At 43.5% G+C, this 13,058-nt stretch overlaps 2 protein-coding genes across 2 annotated transcripts; both read right to left on the bottom strand.

The window, feature by feature from the left end:
* Positions 1-3,077: 3,077 nt before the first annotated feature.
* On the bottom strand, positions 3,078-8,401 carry Bsh (brain-specific homeobox). The gene is made up of 3 exons (XM_083103641.1): positions 6,397-8,401; positions 5,938-6,172; positions 3,078-3,920 (listed from the first exon to the last, which is right to left on the bottom strand). Exons 1-3 carry the CDS (start codon positions 6,748-6,750, stop codon positions 3,553-3,555), a joined length of 957 nt encoding a protein of 318 aa, XP_082959767.1. The 5' UTR covers positions 6,751-8,401; the 3' UTR covers positions 3,078-3,552.
* Positions 8,402-8,554: 153 nt separating this feature from the next.
* LOC145973940 (tsukushi) lies at positions 8,555-12,849 on the bottom strand. Its single transcript, XM_083103636.1, has 9 exons — positions 12,747-12,849; positions 12,122-12,247; positions 11,849-11,970; positions 11,573-11,771; positions 11,102-11,373; positions 10,168-10,424; positions 9,742-10,033; positions 9,502-9,660; positions 8,555-9,233 (listed from the first exon to the last, which is right to left on the bottom strand). Exons 4-9 carry the CDS (start codon positions 11,727-11,729, stop codon positions 8,904-8,906), a joined length of 1,467 nt encoding a protein of 488 aa, XP_082959762.1. The 5' UTR covers positions 11,730-11,771; positions 11,849-11,970; positions 12,122-12,247; positions 12,747-12,849; the 3' UTR covers positions 8,555-8,903.
* Between the last annotated feature and the right edge of the window lie 209 nt (positions 12,850-13,058).

Raw genomic sequence — 13,058 nt, 5'->3', positions numbered from 1 at the left:
ACGGTGCGCAAATCGAATCAGAACGCCCCCGCAGGGTCGACGACAATGTTATTTGTTAGCGGAAGCGTCGTAGTAACCGGAGGTTGAAACGAGGCCAGATTGCCGCTATGATCGAGTTAAACGGCACGTGGGCAGTAAAACGCCGCCGTTGTCTCCGCAACGAACGTATCCTCTCCCCCTTTCCTTCTCTCTCTCTCTCTCTCTCTCGTGCACGTATTTTTCTCTCCGTTTCATCTTCGTTTCGCGAGTTCGCAATTAAGCAGGAATTTTTCGTCGCGTAAAAAAAAGAGGAAAAAAAAAGAGAGAAGAAGAGTCAAACGCGCGGCCGACGAGTGAAAACTCTCGTCGCGCGCGCGTCCAGGTCGACGGCTGAAGGTTTTAGGCGGCTTTATCTCGGGGAGATCGTTGGAGAGCCGCGGATTGACACGCGGCGACGTCTTGACAGCTTGTTAGGCTAACAGTTTACCCTCGCGCACCCTGCGCGATTCGTTCCCCCCCCCACTTGGAAGCGGATTAAATTAATCTTATGCAGAGATATATCTCTCCCCTCCCCTCTCAACGCCGTTCGATAAATCGATCGATCGATTTGCATCGATCAAACGATCAAAAGTGTCACGGGTAAAGGTACCCTTGCATATATATATATATATATATATATATATGTTACACATTCACTACAGGCTACATTCCGGGTTACATCGATAGCCGAACCCCGGTGACTGAAAATAATGAAAGTAATGGGAACACGCCCACTGCATTTAGCCCGCCGAACTAAAGCGCGCCCGTACCCCCTTGTCGGCGTGTCACCAACCCCTTCCACGCGTAGGATCCCATATACCGTGTTACACACACGGTACGCCGGCTCTCGGCGCCTTGTTCGCTCTCCTGGCGCGCTTTCTCTCTCTTGTCGTCCTCCACGCTCTCTATATTGGCCATTGTACCTGCCACTTCATTGTCCTTTATTTCATTATTTTCGCCGCATTCCGCTCCCGTCCCCCACGACGGCCGCGCGGATTCTCCCCCTTTATTTACGCACCGTAATAATAGACGTCTTAACGAAATCTAATAAACGTCATAAATGGCCCCCGTGATCTCATTAGTTTACAAGCTTACCTGGATAGTCGGCCGGCGCCTTTCTTCCTCTCCAAATAGCGCGATAGTATCTTTCTGTCGCGCATCAAAGGCCGGACTCCCACCCCTCGCCCGCGAGCGTGTGCGTTTTTATTTGACAAAGCTATCGCGACGACCTGATCGGATGCATCGCATTCCAAAAAGAAATACATTTCTCTTCCACATTTTTCTTCCATAGCACGCGGAAAATATCAGTGTACAAACGTCGATATATAAACTCGTTCTCCCTCCCTCGTCGAGCACGAATCTCGCGCATCATCGTCGTCATCGTCGAGGCCACGGTTCCGATGCGCGCATCTATATCCGATGTATATCCGAGAATGTAGCCCGTGATTTCGTCCCGATAACACGATTACGATATCCTCTCCTCCTCGTCCTCTTTCCGCACCCCCTTCCCCGCGCGCGAGAAGGGAAACGCGATGAGGGGTGGAATAGCCGGGGGAGGGGGCGGGGGAGGAAAGCGCGGCACCGGCGCCACCCTCTCTCTCTCTTTCTCTTTCTCTTTCTCTCTCTCTACGCATCCCGCTGTCCCCGACAGCCGAGAGAGTAGCTTCGCTCGCTCTGATCCCTCGCAATTACTTCCCATTATCTGGGTATTAGGATTCACCCCAACTGGAAGCACGACGTGCCCCTATGCCGCTTATACAACGAGACATGCCGCGCGCGCGCTCGTTGGAAAATCCTACTATCCGCGCTCTTCTCCGCAATATCGTATCTTTTCTTAACAGGTGTACCTGCTCTCCGATCTAATGTCCCGGCAACAGGTAGCAAAAACAGGGCGGGATCGTTATTATTATCGCGGTAATTGTAATCGCGTGAAATTACGCGGGGTGTCTCTGAAAGATCTGACAGCTGATCTTGAGGATAAAGATTATTCATACGATTATTCGGATTATTTGTGTGGAATCGAGAGAGCTTTCGTTTCGAGAGGACTTTTTAAGATATCGATGATACATTTTTTTCGAGAATTTACCTGTTATCGAAATAATTATCGTAAATTTTTAATGAATTTTGCGCTACGTCAAAACAAGTGTTCAAAATGGCCTCCTGAAACAATACACGTCTCAAAGCGTCTTACAATGGACTGTCCAACATCATAATTTGTTGAAAATTTTTGTGTACGCATTACCCTTATATTTGATACGCGAATTTTCCCGAATTATATTGGATATATATTTTAAACAATTTCCACTTTGAACATTTAATTTTTTGGCGCAAAATTCATTTAACATAAAATATGCGATAATTAATTTTAATGGAAGATAAATTCTCAGAAATTTATTACTGTTTCGTAAATTTATATAAAAAATAAATTTGCGATAATTATTTTAATAAAATATATATTTTAATAAAAGGTATAGTTTGGAAAATTCATTATATCTTAAAGAGCTTTGAATCGAAGCTTTTTCGGACACATTTATATAATTTTTTTTCATCTCTCTCGAAGCTAATATAAGAAGCTCTCCAAATCTTTCAGAAACCTGTTATATATGGCACGATAGCCAAATTCATTAATTGTTCTCAGTTGCCGTTGTAATTATGGCAAACGAGTTTCAACATTACTGTCCCTAATTAGGCAAGTAGAATTCACACTCTCGGTCTCCCTTGCTTCCTCTTATTCATCGGCTCGTTAACTTTCGCGAAAATGTCCCGACGAGACACCGAAATGTCGCGCCGACGATTAACAAAACGATTACGTAGAGACCCCGGGCATCGTTTGCTACCCAGGACGCAAATTAAATGTCAATGTCGACATACTTTCGACGTACGTCCCGGGAATCTCGTTGTCGTCGAGCTTGTAAATTGCCCTCTTGTAATAGGAAAATCGTTAGGCGACGATTATCTCTTCTCCACACTCGAAAGAGACACTCGAGATTTGCTTGAAAGAAAACAAAAACTGCATCTGGAGAAACGATCGAGGAAAAACAAACGCACACATATCGCGTTATAGAGCATATAGTTTAATTCTCAACGAAAACCACGGCCTATTTTTATACACTTGACTATAAAAGGTAACAACAGACCAGATACCGTATTTCTCTTGATATCGTATTTTAGCTATATAAAAAGTAGATTTCGGGAAAACACCGGGGGGTAAGACTTGAGTTCCATCCGGCGACAACTCCGATCCCGTCGAATTTGCGTCAATTATCTCAATGACTGTATATAAATACCTCTCAAGGACATAAGACGATTGCTTTCATCTCTTTCATCTCGAGCCGGACGATCTCTGCGGAATTCCACGACGTTGTCCGTGTTACGCGGTACCAAGTTCTAGCTCATAAATCGATAAATCCGCTCGTAAGATTCGAAAAACGTTATCTCGGACGTGCAAGAATCATCCCTGTTTCTTCTCCACGCGTTGCCGTATCATTCCGGGTAAGAAAAACGAACGGGAACGTCTCGAGATCGGAACGCGTCTCAGCGATGCGTCGGACGTTGGGCGGAATGCTGGCTGCTGCCGTGTTGATGATGCGGCTGATGATGGAGGCCGATCAGGTGCGAGTGCGAATGCGAATGCGGGTGAGGATGCTGCGGATGAATCGCCGCGTGGTGGGTCCTCGGCGGGGTTCCCGAGCGTCTGGACGGAGCGCCGCTCCGCGTCGACGTCGGCGTCGATGTCGGGGTCGAGGTCGGTGCCGGCGTCGCCGTCGGCGTCGGGGTCGGCGACGGCGTCTCGTCGCCCAGGACGTCGATCTCGTCGTCGTCCTCGTCTTCGGAATCCGCGGGCGCGTCGCTGCTCGCGCGCGACTCGCGCCCGCCGCTCAGAGAGAAATCTACGGGACGTTCTGTCGACACAAATCATTATCCATCATGCTTCTTAAGATTTATTTCCCATCCGGAACAGTTTACAGACTCGGAAAAAAAAGATCCATATATAATCTAATATAAATATGTATTAAATATCTCCATATATGTTTTTTTCCTGTGTGTGTATTATATATTTATATTATATAATATATGTATTATATTAAGTATTATGTATTTAATAATATATATAAATATATTTATATAGTAATTATTTATAAAAAATATATATATGATTATATATGGAATTTTTTTTATTTCTCCAAGCTTTATTTTTTCTAAAAAAATAAAATCAATCTGCAATCTAATTATTTAATTATTTTTCATTCTAATTATCTAATTATTTATTGCCATTTTCCTGTAAATAAAGATAATAAAAATTGTACTAGAGAAAGAAAATATACAAATGCATTTATATATATATAATTAATGTCTCTTTGCGATTATATTTATTTTGTGCGACGATGGTCGTTCTCGTTCCCCCGAAATTTGAATGAAAATCGGATCCGCGCCTACGTCATCGCCTACGGACTACCGATAGCCCTTAACGGCGAACAATCGAGAATATAGAGATCTAACCGAGCACTTAGCGGGTAATTGAGCAATTTTCTCCAAGACGGGGGTGTAGGAAGAGAGCGGAAGGAGACGGGAAGCGAAAGAGAGAACGTCGCCGAAGGAGGGAACGAATCTCTCCCGGGGTTCCTTACATAGCCCCGGCCCAGTCTAAAGACGCCGAGGCGGTCTTCTACGTGCACTTGTACTCCGCGCCACCCCTCTTTCTCCACGATATCTCTCCTTCTTGGTCGCTGCCAAGGAGACGTCTATGTAACTCGGTTAGCCCACCCCTTGCCGGAGGAGAACGGAGCCATCTTGTCTACCGAGACGAACAACTTTATATAGCGTACAGAATGCTACGCGCGGGTCAAACTATTTAAATCGCTCGAAATGGTATCTCGTGCGCGGTCTCGTTAGACCATCACTTTTATATTCCATAAAGGTAAAGGGAAACAAAATATATATACATACATATTATATAATTGTCACAACAGGAACTCGGGAGATAGAAACTCTCTCCGGCGAGTTTGTAACATTTGCGATGCGTGGAAGTCATGCCGGACGAGCGATTACGGTAATATCCCCCGGAATGCGACACGCATTATTACGCAGATATATGGTTAATGATTATAGTTCCTCGCGACGTAACCACGGTTACGGTCTGGTTAGTTAAGCCAGAACTTGCGTAATTTATTGTCAGCGGTATTTTGGTTGCGTTATATGCAGATATCCGCCCCATTAGCGTGACAACGGGGAAGTATTTAACGACAACCGACCGTTATAACGCGCGGCCGGTCCCCGGGACCAGATTAACCGATAACTATGGTCTATTAATCCCCGATGCCGCCGCGTCTGCGTATCGACTCGATCCGTAGTTTGTTTAACATTTCGAGTTACATGTATATGTATATACATGGCCCTCTCCCCTCCCCTCCTGATACATGGCTGCCGCTATTACTATCGCTATTAATACACCGATATTACGATATTACGAGGATTACATGCGCGTTTCACGCGAATCTCATAGCGGAACTCGTAAAAGACTAGCACGAACGTATAATGTATGCGTTTACGTATTGTTTTTTATCATGGGCAGTCGAGCCATTCATGAATCCGCGCATCATATCTAGGACATGGTGTCGTTAATCCAAGTCAATTGACCCGCGCGGAAATGTATCGCTCGCAGCTGTTTACCGAAAGGTCGATACGCGCAGATTTAATTTAGCGACGATTAAATTATGCAAGTTGCGCAGATGCCGAGGATCGCGACGATTCTTGAGATCATTTCATGAGAGCCTCGCGCTTCGAGCTTACTCGAAGTTACATCTTGTTCGCCGGAATCGCTGCATGCTTCCGTTAATTTCATCATCTGATTCCATTTTTCGCTGGGAGTCGAATAACACCTTTCGCAAAGCTTGATTGAGGGGGAAAGAATGGACTTACCAGCGGGCGACGTAACGGATATCGATTGTTGTCCCGAATTGGAATTACTCCCGCTGCTTATGTTTTGTTTCCTCAATTGCTTCTTATGTTTCATCCGTCGATTCTGGAACCACGTTTTCACCTGAGTTTCAGACAGATGTAGGGCGGCCGCGAGTTCTACCCTCTCGGGCGTACTCAGGTATCTCTGCACCTCGAATCTGGCTTCCAAACCTGCCAGTTGTTGGTCGCTGAATACCTGAAATTTTAAAGAAGCTATTGTTTCTCATCTCGATGCAGTTGAGGCAGTGAGATAAATGCAAAATAATATACAAATTCACGCAAAATCAATGTATATAATAACGCCTTTCACACCTTTAGTCGCTTCAGAGCCAACAACTGATTGTTGGAATTTAAAGTCGCCGAAATTGACCGAAATAGAGACTCTGCGAAGAAGCAAATCGTCGCAGAAAGTGTACTCACGGTTCGAGCCTTTCGTCGCCGACAGTGCTTCAAGGCCGCCAACTCGCCGACCCCAGGTACCATGCCGACCCCCATGCCGGTGCTACTGAAGAGCGGTGAAGCGAGGAAGAAGGCCGCGGCGGCGGGCGGCGCCGCGGGATAACCGGGTAGCAGACTGGCAAATTGCTGATACTGATGATGCCCGTGTGCGGAGGTCGACGTTAGATGCTGATGGTGCAACTGATGATGATGCGGATGATGCGGCGTGACGGTGCCGCGATTAAGGATATCCTCGATGAGGAACGACGTCCTGCTGGCGGAGGTTCCGTTCTGACCTGGTTGTGCTTGTTGCTGCTGACAGGTGGAAGACTGCATCTTCCCTTTCTCGTGCTCTGTACGCAACTCTGTACGCGATTAGGGCGGACGTTTCGCGGTTACATCCTCGCCGCGGTCTTGCAAACAAAGCGAAATCTACGCACCACCTCAAAGTAAAATCATTACGAGACGATGCGCGGTTCCTCGCATCTATCGCGAGTCAATCTAAGAAATTTACGGAGGAGGAAACGAAGAGGAATGTGTCACTTTTGAAACCAGTCACTCTCTTTGCGAGCACGTCGTATGATGCACGCGCGCACCCCTCAGCCTAGTTGGCTAATTTAGGCGGCGTTCATCTCGCGAACATCCCGAGGTCGAATTGATCGCCGTGGGATCAAAGCACGAATCGCGAGAGACGCACCAGCCCGTTCACTGTCGTTCGCCGACAACGTTAAGGGTCGCGTATCGGTGCGCTCGCGGTGCGATTTCAACCCCCGGTGCGCGATCATCGTCCCTCCCGTCCCCTCCGCCGAGGAAGAGGGTGAAGGCTTCGAGTCTATCCGAGGCCTGGCGTCCCCGCATTGGTCGGCGTCGCGACGCTCGTCGTCGCTCCGGGTTGGCTCCGCGCGGCACCCGGGGCGGGATTTGGCCGCGCGTTTCCATGGACACGAGCTCCGGGGTATTCATGAATCCGATGTTGTACGTCCCCGCGACGACAGGAAGAGACTACGGAGGAGGAGGAGGAGCAGGAGGAGACGCGAATCGTTCTGTATCCGTGCGATTCTCTCTCCATTCTATCGTTCATCCCAACACGTAGATAATAATGCAAGAGTACGCGTAAGAGTGTACGTTCCCCGAAAGCCATCCACTCGCCTCTCCGATGGTGCGGCCGTCCGTTGTACGTTTCGTGACGCGACGCGACGACTCTCGCTCGTACATGTCGAAGAGGATCACCTCTGTTTCCGTTTCTTTGTACATGGTACGATAGACAGTTACACAATTTCTGAGAGTGTTTCGGGTTTTTTTTATTCGCTCTCGGTTGGTGAAAACGTTGTCAAATGCGCTCTCCAATCTCCCCGATATTGTCTCGTTATCGTGCATTGCGTCGCATCGTCGAACATGGCCAAATCCTTTGGTCGATATTGATATCGAATCTTGGACGAGCAGGGAGAAGCGCTGGATTAAATTACTTATCGGATCATGTATATACGACGCGCTCTCTCCAAATGGCGGTACAACCTACATCATCTCCGTAATAAACGATAAACAATGCGTACAAACAATGCATATTAATAGAGAACAATGATGACGTGCGTTCTATTCAATTGTCGTCTGGCCATAAACATATACGATAAACATATAAACGTAAAAATATTAAGGAAAAGAAAAAAACGAAAAACAGAGAAAAAAATGCAAAAGGAGAGAAAGAGGGGAACGTCTATATTTTAGCGGTCGCGTTAATCTCGACCGGGCACTCTCCGAATCTCCGACACAACCGTCGTGCTATTCCGACGACGACGAGAGCCGGGGTATGATTAGGGTTCGAGGGACGCGTGTCGACATTTAGACGGGGTTGCTCCTGCGATTATTGAGTAAATTAACGTCGCGGTAATTGCGTTACCGGCGCGTGTCCATCCGTCCGCTCGGCGTCGCGTCACCTCGCCCTCATCCCGTTGCTCTCCCCTCTTCCTCTCCTCTCTTCCGCGCATCTATACTACTGTGGCAGAGCCGCCCTCCGGCCAGCTCGCTTGTAAAGCCCAAAATCCATCGCGTCCAAAGTTTCAACGGAGACTCGAGACACGTCCTTCTGCCTAGCTCTCGTGGATCCTCCGGGGACTCGTTAGACGGAAAAGAGCGATACGCATTGATTTTCATGTTGTTTATTATATAAGACCGTAGTAAACTCGCGTTTCAGAGTAATACGTTCATTAAAACTGAAAATACGTGTGTATATATTTGCTCTTTCGACAATGTCATTGAGAGAAATTTATAGTTGAATAAAATATATATATAAAACATACTTGAAAAAACTATCTTAGATTAGACTAGAAGTATTCGATGCATATACATGTGTCATATGTATTACAAATTTCGCTGCTGTTTGATGATGAATGTAAATCGTTTTGTATCTCTTAATGTTTAAAAAATATAGCAAACAGGTTTGTTCTTACCTATCTTTAACTTACTAAGTGTTAAAAAAATATGTCGGCTTATCAAATATCATCATCGTTGGACGCGCGCTTGTAAAATGCGCGGGAGAAACTGGCGGGACCCTGCGAACCGCAAAAGAAGAGGCCGCGTCGCCAGAAGGCGAAGAGCGTCATCCCGACCGGAATCGCGATCAACAAACCGATCAGCATCCCTACGAGTACCGCGGCATCCTTCTCCGGTCGCGCGTCGTACAGATCCAAGCAGCGTAGGTGTCGTTCGGCCAGGGATGCGAGCTTCTTACCTGCGTGTTCCGGCGGCGCAGAACAGGTGAGTTCGCCGACTTCGGCCGTCGCCTTCCGATTCGCTGCGTATTCCGGCAATATGGTCCCAATCTATGAGCGAGAGAGATTCGTCTTAGTCACCAAATTTCATACAAAAATTAATTTGTCACCCAGCAATGATAAGGACACTTTCCTTGTCGATTTCTTTTTCGCTTAGAATTAATTATAAATTCATTTGGTGCTCACAATCAAGTACTTGGCATTAATCGTATTTATGTTTTCAATAATGTTTAATAATTGCTTTTTTTTAGTTTTCTATCTACTTGGCGTGCATTTCTTTAGAAAAAAAAAGTTTTTTCACGATTTCATTGGCACTTACCAAATATTGATTCTGGCAATCACAGCTCCAACGGTTGTGCATTAGATGCAATTCTTCGAGTCTATCCCATCTGTCGAAAAATAACATCGGCAAGTATCGTAGCGCGTTAGACGATAGATCTAGTTTCTTCAACGGAGGCCAGAATATTCTGTTGTTTGTCTACGAAATTGCAGATAATCCTCGCATTATTAATCTGTCGCAGAAATAGCGCCGAATCACTACTAATTATTTTCGATATACCGTGATCGCGATCGCGTATTCCTCGATCACTTCCAATTTCTTGCAGTTTTTCACGCGGAGATCCTCCAGGCCGATTAACTTCGATAAGCCGTCATTTCTAATCATCGTTAAACTTGCCATATTGCGCAGACTGAGCTCTCGCAGTTTCGTCAAGTTGGGAAAAGCGTTCGCGCTATCGATAACGCGTATCGGATTGTCGTCCAAACTTAGGTACTCTAAGGCTTCGGCCTCTTCTAATGGCCTGGGCACAACTGTGAATTCATTGCCGGCCAAGTTTAATCTCTTTAAATATCTACGAATAAAAAAAAGAATGGTACAATTTTGAGAAATATTCAATTTTAAAGACACTGATTTTACAAAATAAAAAAAAAACTATTGGCATAGACACTATGGCATAATGAAACTGCGCGTCCCCGCATTTCTTACTTGGCATTGTGGAATTGAAGATTTGGTAGTTCTTTTAACATGCAATAACTGATATTCAATTCTCGTAAATACGATAAACTGCTGATAGCTATAGATGTAGGATAGTCGAGTACGCCAAAAGGATTCCCGGAGAGATTCAACACCTCGAGGTCGGCGATATGCTCGAATATACTCTGATGTAACGAGTGGAGTATGTTATTAGACAGGTTCAATATTTTCAACGGTAAGGGCTCGTACGCTTCTGGTTTGAAATGACCCTAAAACGAAAATAATAATCTCGTGAATAAACGGGTATAAAACGGATGGAAAAACAGAAAATAATTGAATAAAAAGGGCCAGGAATCTCTCGTGCAATTTTTCAACTAATAAAATGATTAAATAATCTATTGTAATATAAATATAATTGCAACATTTTTAGCGATCTTTTATTTCTATTGAAAACTTTCGTGACATATGTATTACTATTTTATCTATCGAGTTTAAAAATCTAAAAGCTATTAATTATTATCTTACATTATCTGAAGACTCTAGAATTTTTGATATTCTATAAATTTCGCGTGAATTTACTTTATCAATTTAAATCGAATGCGAGCAAAGCTTCAAGCTCATTTTCGACTGAATAAATGATTCATGCTTGACGGTATATTTTAAAAATATAATCTGAAAAAAAGAAAGGAGATTTCACTCTTATTTACAAAACAATATAAAATTAATTATATTTTCGTGAGCGGAAAAAAAAAGAGATTTCACTCTTATTCACAAAATAATATAAAATTAATTATATTTCCGTGAGCGGTATCAAATTTACGATTAAAGACTTGAGATGTTTCAAAGTATTTCTTGCTAATCGATGAATCATAATCAGAGGAACTACGTTTGTCTCTTTCTGGACTGGTATTGATGTAGTGTAATTTGAAGCATTATCTCTCGTTACCTCGAAAATATGCGGCCGTAACTGTTGCGACGTGATCTGGTTATTACTCAAGTCCAATTCGGTGAGATTAACGAGTTCCTTAAAGGCGTGACGATCGATCATAGAGATTTGATTTTTCCGTAGTATTATCTTGCCGACTATTATCTTTGGGAAAGGCGTGATGTGTACCAAGCGATTGTGCTCGAACGAAATCTCTTTAGCCGTTACGTTCAACCATTGTCTATCCTCAAAGTGATTTTCCAAGCCTTGGTTACTGCAGTCTACATAGCCATCTAAACATGTATCGTTTTTTACGCAATTATATAACTATTAATATTTATATAAATATAACTATTAATTTTCTTAGCACCGCGAGACGCGATTCGAAGCAATTTTCTCATCCACTTTTTACTTGGAGCGCGAATAATGGAATATTATTTTATTAAACGTCACATGAGGGTTTTTCGGATAAACTCTCGACATTTCAACTACCTGTACAAGCGCACACGCTGCATAAGATCGAGGATTCCAGCGTCGAATTTTCCATCGTAATCTCATTCGAATCTACAGTCGTGTCTTTTACAGTAGTATCCTCGCATTCTGCCAGAAGAAGCAGCGCGAGCAGAGGAATCGATATTCGGAGATCCATCCTTAGAAAGGATGACAAGTGTAAACTCTTTCTTGGCGTTAACTGAAAATGGCCAAGCGAATCAACGCGACTTTACGTACGATAACAAAGTGTAGCGATAAGATAATGCTCGTAATTACTCATCGCTCGATGCAGGTGAGGGAGAAGCGAGGAACAGATCTCTTTCCGATAATAATACGAGTCATAAAACGGTGATTTTATATCTTTACGATTTAGCGCGAATCACGTTATCGATTTAAATCTAAAATCGAAACAATATATGTTTCTTAAATCTGTAGATACTCACTATTATTTACATATCGATAAATGTAATGTAATAAAAATATTTCTTTAATGTCCGACGAGTAAAATGAAGAATCGGCGAAATGTCTAGTGGGGGAGGACATATGTACTTTTCAAAATAATCCTCTAATCGTCAGTTGAAATCGTAGTCTGTTGAAAATGCGGGATGATCGATCGCTATCGAAGAATAAGCGCTTCCATGTCAAAGTGGCTACATCTTTAGCATCTTCGTGAAACTGGAAACCGACGCATTTCGTTATCGCGTGATCATCGAAAATTATACGAAAAAAATATAAAATATTTGTAAAATATATAGTTTCTTTTCTTTTCCTTACTTTAGGAAAGATAAACCTCAAAAATCGAAATGCTCAAAGCTTATATATTTTACTACAAAAAAATTATCTATCGTGTTTTTGTACAATTGTTTGATAGCAGTGGTTTGACAAGTAGTTGTTTTCCTTTTTTTTCATAAAATAATATTAACATGTTTATATAAAGTATCAATTTTTGTTGATAGAATAACAATTTTATGCTTTAATAATGATGTTTTTTCTCATCTCGATTTTTGCTTCTCGAACATTTTATATAATGAATAATAAATGTAATTTATTACATTTATTTCGTGCACTTTATTAATATTTTCAGAGAGAGAGAAACAAGAAAAATCATTATTTATAGCTTCGATATCTTTAGTAAAACGTCAATTTTATTTACTTTATTTTCTAATACACATACCTGCATAAATATAGATAACTGATATATCTAACCTAATATCTAATTCTACTCGAAATTCGCAAGCATAAACATGTCTCTCTCTCCTCGTCATAGATATCTTTAGTTATATACACGGAAAAGAAATATATAAAATCGAATAAAATGTGGGATATAAAAACGTGAAAATAACGCGACACATTCAGAGCGAAGCGAACGCGACAAATACGACGCAGGAATGCGCGGGCGCGCGTGGCGCCATCTGTCGCGCGACAGGCGGCAGCTCCGGAGAGCGCCGCGGCGGCGCGGCGGCGAGAAACCTTCGCGAAAAGTATT

This window comes from Camponotus vicinus, unplaced genomic scaffold (assembly GCF_025532165.1).
Source record: "Camponotus vicinus isolate PSW18456_S1 unplaced genomic scaffold, iyCamVici1.0 SCAF_6, whole genome shotgun sequence".
NCBI lineage: Eukaryota > Metazoa > Arthropoda > Insecta > Hymenoptera > Formicidae > Camponotus > Camponotus vicinus.
Note: the sequence above shows the minus strand (reverse complement) of the source record. Positions and strands in the feature narration are given on the sequence as shown.